This window comes from Dunckerocampus dactyliophorus, chromosome 8 (assembly GCF_027744805.1).
Source record: "Dunckerocampus dactyliophorus isolate RoL2022-P2 chromosome 8, RoL_Ddac_1.1, whole genome shotgun sequence".
Lineage (NCBI taxonomy): Eukaryota > Metazoa > Chordata > Actinopteri > Syngnathiformes > Syngnathidae > Dunckerocampus > Dunckerocampus dactyliophorus.
The window spans coordinates 22,499,555-22,518,751 of NC_072826.1; the positions used below are offsets into that span (position 1 = coordinate 22,499,555).

The 19,197-nt window shown below is 39.3% G+C and overlaps 1 protein-coding gene across 1 annotated transcript in view; it reads left to right on the forward strand.

Moving 5' to 3' along the window:
- The first annotated feature begins 4,344 nt into the window (after window positions 1–4,344).
- nucks1a (nuclear casein kinase and cyclin-dependent kinase substrate 1a) overlaps window positions 4,345–19,197 on the forward strand; it is a 31,077-nt gene continuing 16,224 nt past the window's right edge. The window contains exon 1 of the mRNA XM_054784816.1: window positions 4,345–4,669. Coding sequence (XP_054640791.1) covers window positions 4,653–4,669 — 17 coding nt within the window. The 5' untranslated portion in view covers window positions 4,345–4,652. The remainder of the gene's footprint in view (window positions 4,670–19,197) is intronic.

A 19,197-nucleotide genomic window follows, 5' to 3' on the forward strand; every position in this document is an offset into this window, starting at 1 on the left:
TGGTTTACCACTTGATTCTCGTGAACGCGCAAAACCTAGGGGTAAGGGGTAAGACGAGGGGTAAGGGGTAGAATTGGGATTCAGCCTTACACCAGACGTTCCCACCCTCTGTTGTTATGGTCCAGTTCTGGGTGAATTTCTGTTTTTTTTTTTTTTTTTTATATAACACGATGGTACGATGGTCCTAGTTGCTACCAGGCGTGAGCAGAATGGACCTTTTGGGCTCAACAACATCCAAAACGCACGTCTGAGCATTGACAGCAGAAACGTTCATGGTTTATGTGTTGATTTCTTACTAAGATTGTTCATTGATGCCAGCTTGTCATTGTCAGACTGCACACAGCTTGTCTCATCATTGTAAAATCTGAGCACAGTACATACAGTATGGAACATTTTCCAGGACATGATGGTGCCAAATATTGGTCTTCCTGTCTATGTTCCACAGACTACAAGCAGCCTCACCTCAGGACCTGGAGACAGTAGCGATTATAAAAGTCCCATGTAGATGCGTACAGTTGATCACATTCATGGTCTTCCATCACCACAACCACTGAACCCTCAATGTTTGTTATTGCAGTGACATTTTTTTTTCTAATTGCTTTAGGGAGGAAGATGTCCGATGTTCGATGCAAGGGAGTCTTCTGGGTCTTGACGTTTAACGCTGCCACCCTGCCTGCAAACTTGATGTGGATGTGAAGACAATCAGATTTTCCGGATTAACGTCTCCTTTTCTTCTCCATCACAGACATCTGCTCTACATGTCCTCCTCCAAACCACTACCACCTCCTCTTCTTGAAAGATCAGATCAAGGGTCTGTTGCACACTAGGTCTTACAATCATGATGTCAGTCAGCTCAAATACTTTTGAATTGTTATTAACTCCCTCCAACCTAAACTGAACAACAAAATATGTACAGTGAAACCTCAGTTAGCGTATGCCACGGTTAGTGTGTTTTTCGTTTAACGTTGAAAACTTACACCCAAATTTTCTCTTGGTTTGAGTACATTTTCAGGTTATGGTACAATATGCCGCACGTCGTGAGGCATTAATAGACTGCGTGAGTAAAACTGATTTCTTAATGTAATTTTATCACAAAATGTCTTTGTTAGCAGCTTGCTAATATGTGGAGACAGGAAGGGGAAGTGAGCTCCATCGCCCGTCTATGATGTCATCAGCGGTTGACTCTGTAGTTCTTTGCTAACTAACACAGTTATGCCACAAGTCTCAAAAATGTTAATACAAAACATGTTTTTATAGCTTTACAATTATAGTTTTAAATACATAAAACAATTCTGAACGCATATAAATGACAAGTGAAAAGAATAAATGAACATTTAAGGTTACTTTTATCTTCACTGAAGACGTGATTGTTTCCAAAGACACGATGTGACAGCAAGATCAACACAGACACCACCATTCTGTTTCCCCATGAGTTATTTCTTAAAATTCAATAGTGTTTCTCACCATCTCTGTCAAAATGCTGGCACTTGCAACTTTCTTTGGCTCCATTTTGGATTATTTTGCAGCCGTAATCAAAAGAAAAGGAGACATATGAGGTGAGGAACACGACTGAATTCAAGAAAAATAACTGGCAAAACACTGATGTGTGGTTAATCTTGTTGCCACGTCGTATCTTTGGCAATATTCACATCTTCAATGAGGCTAAAAAGCAACCTTAAATGTTCATTTAGCATTTTCATTCATCATTTATACATTTATATGCATTTTGAATTGTTTTCTGCATGTAAAACTATAATTGTAAAACTATAAAAACATATTTGGTGTTAACATTTTTGGCTTTCTGGAACAGATTAATTGGATTTACAATCTTTCTCTCAGTCGGAAAAGGGTGGATTGCTCCCTCCAGGTTCGGAATGAGGTGCTGCCCCAAGTGGAGGAGTTCAAGTATCTCGGGGTCTTGTTCTCGAGTGAGGGAAGGTTGGAGCGTGAGGTCGATAGGCGGATCGGCGCAGCGTCTGCAGTAATGCGGTCGCTGTACCGGAACGAGCGGAGAGCTGAGCCGGAAGGCAAAGCTCTCAATTTACCGTTCCATCTATGTTCCTACCTTCACCTATGTTCATGAGCTTTGGGTCATGACCGAAAGAACGAGATCACGGATACAAGCGGCTGAAATTATTTTTCTTCGTAGGGTGGCGGGACTCACCCTAAGAGATAGGGTGAGGAGCTCGGTCATCCGGGAAGAGCTCAGAGTAGAGCCACTGCTCCTTCACATCGAGAGGTGCCAGCTGAGGCGGCTCGGGCATCTAGTCCGGATGCCTCCCGGACGCCTCCCTGGTGAGGTGTTTCGGGCATGCCCAACCGGGAGAAGGCCCCGAGGAAGACCTAGGACACGCTGGAGGGATTATGTCTCACAGCTGGCCTGGGAACGCCTTGGTGTTCTCCCGGTGGAGCTGGAGGAGGTGGTCGGGGACCGGGAAGTCTGGGCTTCCCTACTAAGACTGCTGCCCCCGCGACCCGGACCCGGATAAACGGAGGAAAATGTAATGGAATCTTTCTTATGGGAAAAATTTATCTGGTTAGCGTACGTTTTGGTTAGAGTGGAACGGATTAACGACGCTAACTAAAGTTCCACTGTATTCCTAATTTGATTTTTCATTACGGAACCTTCGGAATGGTACAGAAGCGTACCAATTACCCACACAATAGACATTAAAAGTGATGGACATGAAGTGTTTATGGTGTTGCGTCTACTTGATAAATAAATACAGTGTAGTCCAGCCTTTTAGCTGGCCGGAATCATGACTTCAATGGTTAATGTCTCCTGTATGGGAACACTTGGCCTTCCCGGTAAAATATGTAAAAGGACAAAGACAAGTGGATAAGATAAAAGCAGTGCGCCGCCACTATTCTGGAGATGGGGAACGGGACAACAAGCTGGAAATAGTAATACTACACTTCAACCAATAAGGAGCTTTACTACAAATAAAATAATCATTCACACTCTTCAAACTCTTTCTGTTATACTCATCTGCATCCTTGCGCTTTACGGAAAAGAAACCTTGTAATTCTAGTATATCTTATTTAATTTTTATTTTTGTATTATTTGTTTTTTGTATTTTTGTATTTTGTATTTGTATTATTTTGTATTTTTATTTTGTTTTGTTATTTTTCTATCTTAATGGAAATTTTGGGTTAAAATTTAAAATAAAATAAAAAAATAAAAATAAAAATAAATAATAAATTAGTTTTATATTTTTAATTTTGTTCCTTTATTGCCATGGTTCTCAATTGCGGAAATGTTTCAACTTAACCTTCTCAAATATCTTATATTTGAAGGAACTGTTTCCAGTAGGCTGCAGCAGTCAGACGCTGTCCTCTCTTTATAGCATGCACTTCTTCAGCAGATATCTGCAGCTGTGTATTGAATGGATGCAGTGGCAGAGCCACAAATTTTTCATTGGGGTGGCCAAGGTGAGACCATTACTCACATAGGGGTGGCAATACATTGATACCCGAATTTTCTAGATGGCCAGTGGTGGCCGGAGAGTGACCGGGGTGGCCACTGTTGTGTGCTGCAGTGAAATGCGTCCAAGCGGAAACGGCGGTTAGGCTGAACTAATGTTTTGCATTGCAGAGCCGCGTTTGTCAAAATTGTCCCCCTGCTGTGGGGGTGGCCACTGGTGTGGCCGGAGAGTGACCAACGGTGGCCACGGACACCCTGTAGCTCCGCCACTGAATTGACGCCATATTCGTTGTCCTTCCCCCCCCGGGTCAAGTCCCTCAACATACCAAAACATGGCACGCACCTCGTGGCATTGTGGGAAAACCCGTGACCCACTGAAAATGGCTCTGTGACCCACTTTTGGGTCATGACCAACCGTGACCTTAAAACCAAGGTCCATACCGAAGCATGATAACGTTAGCCTATATCAAAATTTGACCGATAACAGCTTCAGTGTACAATAAATGTGCAAAAGTACAACATCAGAAAGCATTGCGATTTCATTTCAAATAAAATGTATTTAACTGCTGTTAAAAGGGGTGACCGTGAGTCAGTATGTAAGATAGGTTCAGACCTTGCTGGTGAATCAGAATTACAGCAGAAACTTCTCACATTTTGGCATTTTTAAGATTTATTTTATGTGAAACGTTGCAGGTGGAGCATGAAAATCACGTTGTGCTGTTCGAAATGTTGTAGTTTGTTGATTTTGGCCTTGTTTTGTTCAGTGTCACTACAACAGACCCACGAAGAAGGCGGGGAGCACAGTGGTAGAAATCAGTCAGCGGGGCAGCGCAGTCGTCTAATGAAAAGACAGATGCTGGTTCAAATCAGCCAATGGGAGCAGCGAATGTCCGTGTTTCTCCTTTCACGACCTTGTGTAGGCGGGACCTTGTTTCGTATGACCCACCCATCTTGACTTCAGCGTTTGGTTGCACAGTGTGCAATTTCACTTTGTTTTATTCAACGTTTTGCGTTGGTGAAGGTAAAAATAAATGTCATAAATGTCCTTTTGAAGGAAAAGTCCTCTTCAACGTTTGATTTGAAGCGCTCGCTCGGACGAGGATTCGTGTGCTTCTTTCGCTCGCCTCGGTCTTTTACAGAGCGGGAATCGACAGTCCATTTCAGTTAGTGCTGCTTTTTTTCTTCTCCCCTGGAAAAGCTATTGAAACACAGACATTGCTCCTGCATAATGTCAAGACCAGTAAGGTAGGTCCTCATCCGGCACACATTAGCAAGACGACGCTAGCAGCTAACGCACTGTGGCTGCACGCCGCCGCCATGTTGTCTTTTTGGAATGCATTTGCTGACAAAATGTACATGTGTGCTTGACTTCTTGCACGCTTTTCTTCATCACGGATCCCACGGATACATCGCATTTCTTTACACCTTCATTATTATGACGCCTTGCACAAAAAACGAGGCGAAAATTTGTTAGCACGTTTGTTGAAGGCCTGATGATTCCCCCATTGACTGCGTCTCAGCATCCAACATTCTCCATTTGCAGGCATATAACTTTACCTTTTCTCATGTGCAAATACCACCTTGCAAAAACGGCTTGTCGCACCGAAGAAACCCGTGCGCTATCGCAATCAACAGATGCGACCACGGAAAACGAGCAGAAAATGCTTGCTTTATTTGAATGGAAGTAAATAGTGCAGAATATTGTATTCATATATTTATGCTAGTATTAGTGGCCTCGGAGTGTCTTTCATGATGCTTTGTTTCAGAAAAGACAATCTCATGTAATTTTCAAATGCTGTTCTCCATAAAATCCCGACCCCACTTTCCCTCGTTTTCCTGCACAACAATGTTGTACCTCACCACTTTGTCTGAAAATGCACACCTTAACACAATGAAGTAGGGGTGTAACGGTACGCCATCGTCACGGTTTGGTACGTAGCTCGCTTTTAAGGTCACGGTTCATTTTAGGTACAGTAAGTGAAGCACAATATAAAAATGCTTAGCGTTTGTGTAAACAGCTTTAATGATGTCAAAATGAAACATATAAAAACTGCAAACTGTGGGCGTGTATTTTTTCAATAAATACAATTCTCAAATAAAAAATAAAATGAATATATTTGAAATTATATCACAACAAGGTTGTCAAATTTTTTTCCAGTCAGGCCCTTATACACAAAAATTAAAAGGGGGTGGGGGGCATATTGAAACATTAAGCAGTCCAGTGTTAGTATATGCTGAACTATCTGAACAAAATATCCACATCTTTGCGTCATAGCCGACATAGCAAATTAAGCAAATTAGTGTAATATCTAATATTTCTTCTTAATTAATCCAGTCATTTCATTTTTACAATACAGTATGCCGAGGGCCAATAAAAATGCTGTTCTCTGCCAAAAAGCTAGGGGCAGTGTTTTCCTGACAGTGAACCACAACCGCGTTGACTAGCTATTTAGCATCCTGTGTAGTAGTCGTGAACAATGGCTACTGGGACACCCCGATGGTTGTTGGACGTGGATCTAATCCATGTGGAACATCAGTCACTTTTGTTGTACATGTTGCTCTGAAACTACTCTTATTTATATGATATTCTTATAAGTCCTCTCATATTTGCGTATTGCATATTTCTTCGCTGAGACGCTCCTCAGTTTGTGCCATATAGGAATACAAATGACATTAATTTAGCATACATTAATGACTTATGTCCTTGACATAAGTCCTGCCATGACACCCGGTCAAGTGCCTTTTGTGTGAGACATAACCTTTGCTTCTGATTTGGTGGGGATGGGTAATGTGTTTCACTGGTTGAGGTCTTTGCCGTCTTTGTCAATTCCAATCACAGTTAGCTCTGTTGAGGCTGGTGCCATAGTTTTGAACAGTAGTGAGTGACGGAATGCTTTCAACAAGTGAGGCGAGTTGGTCTTTAAAGGTCTTGTACAATTCAGTGATGTACAGTGTGAGAAATGGGACATTACGTCTTGGGGGAGGGCTGTTCGCCAGCCGGGACAGGCATGCGCACATTTATAAATACAGTCGTCCCTTGACACATTCAAATTATGCGGCTTCACTCTGTCACGGTTTTGCAAAAATACAGTAGACACCCCTACAATGTAAATAATCCATTCCGAGAACCTTTATGTTATAGGGTTTTTATGTTATACGAAGCGTAAAAAACATGTAAATAGCCTAATCCGTTCCAAGATCTTCCCAAACTCACCCCTTTGGGCCTTCAAAATATTCAAAGTCCACCAAATATGGTGGGAAAATAAAAGAAAACATTAGCAAAACATAGTAGAGTAACATTTCAATATAAAATAAGGTAATAAACAAGATTACTGTAAATGAATAAAACTGAAAAACAAAAACAATCCTACTGTTCAGGAGAACGCAAGTGTAGAGGAGGAGGAGGACTAGCCTGAGTCGAAACGCGACTCAAAGAGTCTAAGAGTCAGCTGGTCTCACAGACAAACGCACACGCACGATAATGCTGTGTGCAAAATTTTAATTTGTAACTTAACTTAATTGTTTAAGTTAGTTTAAGGGCGACTACGAAGAGGAAAGGAGGTTTAAGGGAGAATCCTTTCTCTCACACAAACGCACGTACCTGCTGTGTAAGTCAGCCAATGAGATGAGAGCGTAGGCGGTGCCCCGAAAATCAGCCAATGAAATGAGAGCGTAGGCGGTGCCCTGAAAATCAGCCAATGGGAGCGTGAAGCGTCAAGGTGTCACCAAGTGTACTCTTGTTTTTTTTAATCAACTTTATTAACCAAGTGCACCGACTTGACACATTACGTTATATGGAATTTCTTCCGCAATATGATGCAAAAACTTGACACAAATTCTTTACATTCAGTGGAATTTACGTAAAAGGAGGTTTATGTTATGCGAGGTACTACTGTATATGAATTAATAAATCGGCCTAGTAAAAATAGTATGCTTATTTAAGCACATTTGACATTTTGCCTAATTGAAGCATTTTCAAGCATAAAAAATGGCTAATTGAACTAAAATACAAATATAAAACATTAATAATATAAGAAGATACATTGAAATTGTGATATATGCAGTATTTTACACTGGTCGCTAAGTGTCAGTAGGTGAAACATGCAAGCGCCAGACTCTATCGCTGGAGCAACAGGCTTTTATTGCAGGTTTGAATCATCTCACAACAGGCAACAATAATAACTGGGGGCGTAATGGTTCACATGGATGTATTGAACCGTTTTGGTTCTGCATGTGCGGTTCGGTCCACTTGCGTATGGTTTTGGTTATATTTTATGCTATTTTTCTCATTAAATGTATTAATAGAGTGATCCAAGTGCTTCACGCAGAACTAAAGTCCTGTGGGCGAGTTTACGCACGGACGGCTCTGAGTGTCGGACACCACTGATTGAGGGGGAGGAACGCTAGTAGCTCGCAGGCGTGACAAATGGCATCATGGAGAATGCAAGCGAGAAGCCTGAGATGGAAGACCCTACTATCTCACTACGGTCTCCTGTTTGGGAACACTTTGGCTTCCCTGTTTAAAATTACGGATGGACAAAGGCAAGTGGATAAATCCAAAGTTGTGTGTCGACATTGTTCCACGGATTTCGGGTATACTGCAGGAAACACATCTAACATGTTAAGCGCACTTAAAGAGTCACATCATCTGGCAGTGAATGTTACCTCTACAAGAAAGAAAACCAGCTTAGTGCAAACACCGATAACTTCAGCATATAAACAACCTCTAGCAAGCTACTCTGACCGGGCCAAAGCAGTAACACACGGTATTGGATTTTTTATAGCCACGAGATTACGTCCATATTCAGTTGTTGAGAGCGCTGGCTTTAAGAACAGTCATGTACCTTTACTTGTACCAGGCATTACAATGGAGCAAAAAACTGAAGAAACAAGGGTGGTGTAATAATTTTTTCCATTACTGTATATGATTAAAGTTCTTGAGCCTTGCTACAAAATACCGTTGCGTCCTCACTTTAGCCAGAAAGTTATACCAGCACTTTATGAAAAAGCTAAAAGTGATGTCGTCGATGAGCTATCACGTGTCCGCTATTTCACGTGCAACAGATGCTTGGACTTCATGTGCAACAGAGAGCTATTTAACTGTAATAATGTTAAAACCGTATTTCGAAAGATGTAAACAGGTTTTCTATGCTCTAACTACGAAAATATTCCAATTAAATAAGGAGTCCTACTTTGCGGAAATTCACGTTTCACGGTCAGGTCCTGAACCAATCAACCTCACTAAATGAGGGATTACTGTACATAATACAGGTAAAACGTACTGTTAGAAAAAGCCCACAATTTTTACATGTTTGTCTTTCGGCTACACTAATGATGTTTTTTAGGGGTGTCCTGATCTGATATTGATATCAGATATTGGGCACATACCACCAAAAAAATGAGTATCGTATTATGTCAGCTTCCATCTAAAATCACCGATATTTGTTAAAGTACAAAAAAGATGTTGCATCTTAGTGCAAAACTTTCCATGTACAAGTTTACAGTGGTGGCACAGAACCGGGGAAGTTTAATATGACCAACCTCATTGCACATTTGAAGCAGCATCATACGGGGAAACTCCCACGAGACGGCAATAAGTCATTAACTGGAACAAAAAAGAGTCAGCCCCTGTCGGTGGTGAGTAATGTCTGGTTTAAATGCTCCGAGGACGTCAAACCTGGCTACATTATGCCTAGCTACAACTATATTGTGGATAAAACTATATGCCAGATATAGGGCACTATGAAATCTGTTTTATATTTTTTTCCAAATGTCTTTTTTTTTATTTTACCACCAGAGAGTATGGCCTTTTTGGGTTAGTGAATAAAATGTCTGTTAATTAAATGCAAAAATCCTTACATTTATTGATGCAATACACCATTGGCCAATTTTGCCCAGTATTTCAGAAACGGATGTAGCTTGGCTAACATTTAATGGGATATCAGCCTCTGCATGCATTAGTACCCAACAGATATTGTGATTTCTGGGGCCAATACCGGGGACTGAAAAAAAAAGTTGATATCCGATATATCAGCTGATAACTGATATATCGTCCTATAACCGATATATCCGCCAATTTATGAAAATAGAGCATTGATCTGCACAGGATATATACTGTACATTAACATAAATTCTTATAATACCCAAAATACGATTCAATGCAAAGAAGCAGAAGACTACCAAATTAAAATAAGGAAGTTTAATTAGTAGGACTGTCAACAAAAGGACATGCCTCTTTGTGATTTACTTTTAGGTGTTGCCACAAATTTGTAGTGTTCTTTGGTTTGCTGGTGCTGGAGCCCTGGCTAACTTGAACACTGCACATGTTGCATCTAACATAAGGCCTCCACACCTTACTTTTCACCTCTGCCTGTCAAATGAAAATATATACATATAGTGCATTTTGGTCATTAGCCTGCAATTTGATACTATAGTTGAGCATTTTAAAATAAAAACAAGTGGCTGCATTCATCTGAAAGTGACAATACATGATAATAATGTGAGTTGTTCTTCACATGATGTGTTTATAAAAGGCTTAGCGCAAAGAAGATGGATGGATTGATGGATATTCACCAAAACATCTTACCAATATCAATTAGTCTTATTTACTAGCTATTGAAAAGTTCTGCATGCACTGAATATTTGCAAACAGCTGAAAAGCAAATGCTGAAGCAAACATTAAAAAGTGGAAAAAAAAGTTGACTACAAACAGAATAAGACATAATCAGAACATGCATCACATTACTAGACTTAATACAAGAGACTCAACTACATTTTATGTTACAATGTAGCTTCTTTTAAAACATTCAATATATCAAACGACAACTACTTGGAACATTTCCAAAATGATTTGAATGAAGACATTAACGTGTGCATGTATGAGCCCCTGGGAATCCTGCATGGAAGTATGAAGTGAAGTGGGGCGCTGTGTATATCTGCATATATCTTTATTTCACTTTAAAACTCTACATAATAGTCTTAGATAATGGCGGGACACGTGAATTAACAATTGCATCTATCTTTGTTTATCTCACAGAGATGCAATTTACACAATGTTAAAACACTGTAATATGCTCTCTAAAGCTTATGTGAAAAGTAGAATGTTCTCCTTGACGGGCCCTGACAGCATGGCACTAGAGTGTAGTGTTATTGTTTTACAAAGTCAAGCTTTCAATGGTGTAAAAAAATTATTTTAGCTTTTCGTCTTTTTCTAAGCGTACTGAGTGAGAGAGCGTGGCAGAGCGAGAGCACCGCTCTGTGTGTGAGGGGGAGGGGCCAGGTACAGGGCGCAAGCAGCACAGAGAAAGACATAGAGAGGGAGTGACTGAATCGCGGCGCAGCAAAAAACGTTATATATCGGCTACATTTGGACCGATATTGATTAATCAGTGATATGTCACAATCGGCCTGCCGATACATTGGTTCTAGCACACATTGCTGCAAAATCCTCAACAAACTAATGCCCGTGCTCGTGGTGAAGAAAGACGTAGCCACCGAAGCAATTCTAATTGCTTTATTAATGTAAGCTATTTATTATGACACCATTATTTGCACAATTTGAATTTTGAAGGCTGGAAGTGTGTTGTGTGTTGACAATGCCTCTTGACGGTTAAGTGAGGCGCGCTGGGTGCCTCTTGCAGCTGTGGTTTTCGTACTTATTTCACTCAGAACTTGCACAACATCAGTAGGCATCCGAAAGGCTTACATTAACAAGTGGTAAAACACAACACGGTATAAACACACTCATACAGCCAGAGGCACACACACACACACACACACACACACACACACACACACACACACACAGCCGCACTACAGTAGAATGCTCTGCTGAACTAAGCTCACCCCGCTAGCTTGCAGTCATGCTCCGTAAGAGATGAGATTCAACGTTTTTTTTCACCAGCCTTCTCTGGTGTTTCAAGTCGCTGCTTGGACATGTTTAATTCGGGTGGGTGTGGGTTTGTGTATGTGATGGGATTCCACCACGATTGAGCGGTCCGCTAGGGAAATATTTTGCCGCACAAACGTTCCTTCTTCTCACGATTACAGCATGTCATTCACAATAGGTCAGTTTCCGCGAGATTCCGTTAGTAGATTCTGTCCGCGATTCTGTTAACACGGAAATCATAGGCCCCTACAGATGCATAAAGAAGTAAATGGGCGAGTTTTTCCTCATACCTACTGTTGCTGACTGTGGTTCTGTTTTGAGAAATATCACTTGGTCAGGTTTTTCCCTAACATTTCACACTGCAAAATAAAGTATGTATGATTCGTGGCAATATTGGATTGATATCGGTATCATCTCAATATCAAGGCTGCAATATCAGTATCATACTGGAAGTGGAAAAAGTTGCATCGGGACATCCCTAGTTGAGTTTGTTTGGCGGTCCTTGAATGCACCATAGTTGTTTAATTTATTAAATTAAAATTAATTAACAAGATGGCGCCCTCCGTGGCAGACGTCTCTGTTTCACTCTCCCGTTTTAATTTCTCTTCTGTTCTTGTTGCTTAATTTATTGGTATTAATGTTTCTTATGTTCTTATTCATTTTCTTGTGTTTTCTTTCTTTTTTTGGGGGGGGGGAATGAACAGAATAAGAATTTAATTGTGTAGTATAACTACCTGTTTTACTTTGCATATGACAATAAAACTCGCTGTGTACAGTATATGACTACTATGCCGTGACTGTGATTCCATATGTTCAGGGATCATCTTACGTTAGCATTCATTAGTGGCGAGTACTTACAAATTTTACAAACTTTAGATGTGTATAATAAGTTTGTTTGGCATATTTAGGACCTGGATTGTGAACAATGGCAGTTAATCATTACAACTGTCATTTTTATTACAAATGTTGATTCAAAATTGGAGGACAAGGTCGACGTTTGAGGGGGAGGAGCGAGCTAAGTGTCAAAAATAGACATTTTTATAGCCGTATAAATTACTTGGGGTTTTTCGGCATTGTCTGCTGAAAAATAACCCCCGTGCAAAGCGGGGCTCTACCGCAATACGACGGCTGAGAAAAGCTATAGCACAGTCAATTAAGTGTTGATGTCTCCGATAACGTATCAATTTGAGCTCTGGTGATATGCATTGTCATCATCACGAGATGCATTAAAGGCACAGTGAACAGTGGCGTCAAACTCATTGTCACCGTGGGCCGCATCACAGTTATGGTTACCATCAGAGACAGAAACCATAATGTGTAATCACCTCATGATATTATGACACATTTTATATAATTTTCATTTTGTATTGAAACATACACTGGATGACGTCAAGCTGCCAAACGCAAATTTGAGTGTACAGTATAAGTCAGTATAATTATTCATTAATAAATAACAATAAATTAATTTAAAATGGGATTTCACAGGCACAAAATTATTCTGTCCAAATTCATAGTACATTCATCAAGAAAGGTGGTCTTTGATTTAAATAAATAAATAAAATTATTTTTTATTAGCGCTGTCAAAGATAACGCGTTAACAGCGGTAACTATCCATCCCTCCATCCATTTTCTATGCCGCTTATCCTAATTAGGGTCGCGGGGGTATGCTGGAGCCTATCCCAGCTGACTTCAGACATAAGGCGCGGTACACCTGGACTGGACTGGTCGCGGCGGTAACCCATTTATTTAATTAATTAAATTAAATTTTTTAGTAGAATTACTGCATGCGCACAGTGGAGCGTCCTCAGAGTCTGGCGATCTTTTACAACTTCATTCTGACCTGAACACATCAACAGCAGTACAATTCCAACACTGTGTATCTCCAAGTCACACACGTCTCTATTCCTTTCATCCTGGGAACGTCACTCCCTCATTCTCATTGCAAGATCATGAGATGCATTCAGGGACACTGCAAACATCACAAAAACGGCTTTATAATGCACATGTGGAAAAACATGAAGTGGATATTCTTATCACTCACTTCGTAACTCTTAATTCGGATGTACAGTTTTTAGGCTGGGAAATACACTGAAAGCAAGTAAGTTTACCTTAAATTACGTGATGTCTTTGAACGAAACCCCTTATTGCTCATAATAACATGGTTAGTGTGATTCAAATGTTCTGCTACTATTAAAGAGACTAGTGTTAGACAGATTCTTTTAGCTTGATTGACATATTCAGTTCATTTGGCGCTGTTAATACATACATACATACATACATACATACATACATACATACATATATATATATATATATATATATATATATATATATATATTTATTAACAAGATATAACAAGATATATATATATATATATAGATATAGATATAGATATAGATATAGAGGCTTCGGAGCAACTACGCCTCACACCAGGAGTGGCTGTGGCTAGCTAACATCGGAGAAGATACACCTCTCACCAAGCACCATCTGCAGAAAACACCAGGCCAAGGAATGGAATAAGCTTTTTCCTTTTAATCCAAAAAGGCATAATACAGTGGCAGTGTTTTCCATACATTTCACTAATTAATTTTGACCACCACAGATCATTTGGGTGCCACCTATGAAGCATTCTCCATCTTTATGGACGTTTATTCAGAGAGTCTTGTTTTGAAACGTTTTACTTTGAAAGTGTCACTCGGTCGCTTGCTTTCTGAGCACTGTGGGTGCAGACGTCATTGGCGGTGAGTTTTCTAACGCTCTAGGAGAGATATATTTGAAGCATTAATTGCTTCTCCTTAATGTGTGTGTGTGTGTGTGTGTGTATGTGTGTGTGATGTTCTGATATCGTTATAGTTGCAATGACAGCTGTTTGAATAATGAGCATCTGACTGCTAAAATAATTAGCTATTATGGCTGCTTTAAGACTTCACTTACCGGTAAATTGTATACAAGTATATTTGCTGCCATTGTTGATGTTAATATTCAATTTATATGCATGTCTAATGCAGATATTGAGTTCATATAAAGTAATGCAGCGTGTGTACAGTTCAAAACTCAACTCAAACATCAATTAAAGTTGATGAGTCCATCTGATGACTGTGTGATCTCCGCCGGAACCCTAGAGCGCTCAATAATTCAATACATCAGATTCAAAGATTAATACTCTATACTCCTGATCAAAATTTACATTTTGCACTGTTGGACCTTAAGGAGGTTCTAAGTACACCTTCAAAATGCAAAAACAAGAAATGGGAGTTAGACAAAAAAATTTAGTATGCAGTTCCTTCAAATATTTTATGGCTGATATTCCAGTAAGTTAAACGGTTGCCTGATCAATGATGGGCAATGTCCGTGTGCAATTTATTGCAAACAAGCATTATAGTGAAATAGGCTGTTCGCTAGCTGATCAAAAGTTTAAGACCATATCTTTAAAAAAAGAAACCTACCTCAAATAGAAATAAAAGGAGGCTATGTGAATGTTGGTCCAGGTGGTGAAGAGATGGCTTCATGAAGGGCATCCACTGTCTGGAACTGGTGTCCATTTTTGTAAACTCCCCTTGCCATCCATCCTCAAATGTTCTCAGTTGGATTTAGCTTGGGGGAACACACAGGATGGTCCAAAAGAGTGAGGTGTTGGACCTCTGGAAGAAGTTCTTTGTCAGGCGGGCATTGTGAACTGCAGCGTTGCCCTGTTGAAAAAGCCAGTCGTTACCACACAGACAAGGGCCTTCAGGCATGAGGGATGCCCCCCTGCAACATCTCCACAGAGCCAGCCACAATTTGATGCCCCTGCACAACCTGAAGCTCCATTGTTCCATTGAAGGAAAAAAACAGCCCAATTTATGATGGCGCCCCCTCCACTGTGCTGAGTGGAAAACACCTCAGTTGAGATCTCCTTGTCATGTCAGTAACGTTGGAAGGCATCAGGGCCGTCAAGGTTACATTTTTTTCTCATCAGAGAATAAAACTTTTGCCCACCTTTCAATGTCCCGTGTTTGGTGTTCTCACGGAAATTCTAAACAGGCAGTTTTGTGGCATTGAAGGAGACGGGGACTTTTGAAGAACTTTTTTTGTTCTTAAAATCCTTCGGATGCCTCGGCACCAGTAACAACCTTCATTCTGGATGAGGATAGTCATCTATCTCGATGGTCAGCCAATCAGATACTCCGGCTCAGGGCCGGTGACATTTTTTTGGGGTCTACCACTCCCATTTCTTCTTTTTGCATTTTGAAGCTTTACTTGGAACCTTCTTAAGATCCAACAGTGCAGAATGTAAATTTGTGCAATTTTTCAACTGGTGTTAAAATTTTCATCACTGTTTAATGCACCACTGTTTAATGACCACTTGTGTGGTCATTAAACAGAATGTCAACCTAACCCACGGTAAGAATAAATAGCACAACATGTAACAGGTATTAAACACATCGCCAACTGATACTGCTATGGGGAGGGTAATAAACAGCAAATAACATTTAAGTAATGACAAACACCTGCTTCTTAACAACTATTTACAGTGTGACCACAAGGCATGCTTCAGTTTCCTCTGGACTACCTAGCATGCTTTGCAGGCACTTTGTAAATACTAGGGGTGTCCTGATACAACTTTTTCCACTTGAGATCCAGTGCCAATATTGGAGCCGTGAATATCGTTCGATACCGATATTGATCCAATATCAACACAAATAATTTGTACTATTATTATTTATTTTGTAGTTTGGAATAGGGGTGCAACGATTCCTCGAATAATTGTAGTACCTCGGATTTTTCTTCTGCCTTGAGGAATTGCTTACGTCAACAACGTACTTGCATCACCCACGCAAGGGATGAAGACGGACGCAGATGGCGCGGGAAGATTGAAGAGGCAAGACAAGGCAACGAAAGAGAAGGAAAACAAAATGTAAAAAAAAAAATAGACAGGAAATGTGGCTAAACAGCAAGTTCAACACTGTAACATGTATCCGTTGTAACACGGCACTTACATACCACAACAGCACATCTTATATGTTGCGTCATCTCCTCCCGAATGGAGCGGAAGATCCGAGACAAGGTAAAATTCACATAGTGCAAATCGGTGAGATTAAGGTTAATGTACCTTACCAATATAGCGTTAGCCATGTGGAGGGCTAGCTTTCTTTTAATTATGACTACTGCCAAATGTGTGGCCTTTTATTACGTTAGTAACATAACTTCATACAGGGGTTATTTCATCTGCAAAAATACAGCGCTGTGAGTTAAGAAAATGGAAAATAACATTTTAGCTCACTAATCAGTAACTGCTCATTTCTAGGAGACAACACGCTGTAACGTAATGTAATGGAAATGCGTGTCTCACTCACTTAGCTGAGAGTAATGTGTTCCACTGCAGGTGTCTTAATCTTCATGAGGGTCGTGGGGGTATGCTGGAATCTATCCCAGCTGACTTTGGGCAGGAGGCGGGGTACACCATGGACTGGTCATATATAGACAACCTTTCACACTCACATTCATACCTATGGACAATTTAGAGTCACCAATTAACCTAACATGCATGTTTTTGGAATGTGGGAGGAAACCGGAGTACCCGGAAGAAATCCACGCACGCATGGGGAGAACATGTAAACTCCACACAGAGATACTCAACGGAGATTTGAACCAAGTTCTTCCCGATCTCTTGTGTGGCCAACATGCTAACCACTTATTAAAATATTTAAATATAAAATATACTGTCTGTCATAATGTCAACATTAGTGTAGTTTTCACAGGCTTGAACAACAAATGCATTAATTAACTTTGGTTTGGTTTAATTTTATTTGAACATGCATGCAAGTTACAATGGAATACATCACATAATTCGATTCACAATTCCACATGTCCAAAAGGAGTCATCCCACCCCCCATCCGTTCCACATCTTGTGCAGTACATATTATTCACTTCCTGTATTCCATATGTGATTTTTAATACACAAAGTAATGATAAGGTAATGTAACAATATGATGATGTTATTAAGATTTTTTTCCAAATTAATATAATAATCAGTATAATAAGTAAATAATAATAAATACAAACAATCATAACAAAACGATGAATATAATAATCAGTATAATAATGAATCAGTAATAATAGAGATAAGCATAATAAAGCAAGTTCAAGACTCTCCTGCCTTGTATTTTGCAAACATCAACTGTTTGTATTGTTTTTCGAATTCGCTCATCTTGGTGCATTGTTTGAGTTCCTTGCTCAATCTGTTCCATTGCTTAATTCCACATACTGAAATGCTGTGTTTTTAGTGATGTTCTCACATATAATTATATCAAGTTGAGTTTTTTCCTAAGATCATATTTCTCCTCTCTTCTAGAGGAGTATTATATGACATTTTTGGGTAGCAAGTTATTATTAGCTTTATGCATTATTTTACCGGTTTGAAAATGTTCTAAATCAGCAAATTTTAATATTTGTGATTTAAAAAAATAAGGGATTTGTATGTTCTCAATACGTGGCATTATGAATTATCCTCAACGATCTTTTTTGCAGTACATTGAGCGAGTGAAGATTGCTTTTGTAATTATTGCCCCAAATGTCCACACAATAAGTTAGATATGGTAATACCAGATAACAGTAAAGAGTGTGGAGTGATTTTTGATCAAGAACAAATTTTGCTTTATTCAATTATTGAAGTATTTCTAGCCACCATTTGTTGTATGTTTTTATGTGAGATTTCCAGCTCATTTTTTCATTTATTATGATCCCCAGAAATTTATTTTCATTCACCCTTTCAATGTCCACTCCATCTATTTGTATTTGGTCGTACGTATCCTTTCTGCTATTACCAAATAGCATTATTTTAATTTTACTTAAGTTCAAGGATAATCTGTTTTTATCAAACCATCTCTTTAATATGGCCATTTTATCATTGACTTTTTAAATTAGGTCTTGTGTGCTTTCCCCAGAACATAAGGCAGTGGTATCATCCGCAGATAATACCAACTTTAAGTCTTTCGTCACTTTACAGATGTCGTTGATATGCAAATTGAACAGTTTTGGTCCCAATATTGACCCCTGGGCAACTCTACACGTAATATTTAAACTTGCAGATGTGTATTCTCCTAGCTTTACAAATTTACTTGACTTTAAATGCCTTTCTCTCGGCTTTTTCTTTCATTCCTTATCTGTCAAGTGCCAACAGGCCAGACAGGTGATTTCAGTGCATGTTTTTCAAAATAAAGTGTAGTGAAATGTTTTTATGATATTTGATATTTTATTTCAAATTAATTGTGGTCAATATGTAACTATAGCACGGGCTGCTCACACTTTTTCTGCCTGTGGGCCACTTTGTCCCTACTATACTACTATAAACAGAGAGAATATATATATTTATTTATTTTACTTATAACTATGAGTATTTATGTACATTGTACATGTCTATCAGGGGTGCACACAAACAACATGAATCAACATATAGCATATATAAAATGTAACTGGTAAACTTTGCAACTACTATACTAAATTGTAATGATTAGTATTTCACATTCAGTTTCAAAGTTTACAGGTAATCAAAATAGTTGATATCGTTCAGTTCAATTCAAATCAATATGGCAATAAAGATATGACACATAATTCCTCTATAGTTGTGTACATAAACTGAGTAATATGTCAGTGAAAATAGCTACGCTCCAGTTAGCAGTTGCCATGCAACATTACAGATACTGTATACAAGAAATTAAAAGGATTATGCAAAAGACAATGCAGCTAGTCAAGGCAACATATTAAAAAGCTTTCAGCAAAGGGCACATTTTCCAATTCACTGTGAAATAGTAGTTTAAGAAACAAACTTGGAGGAAACACATTTCTATAGTAGAGTTCATGACGTGAAGCACAGCCATAAAACAATTGACTTTTTTTCTACAT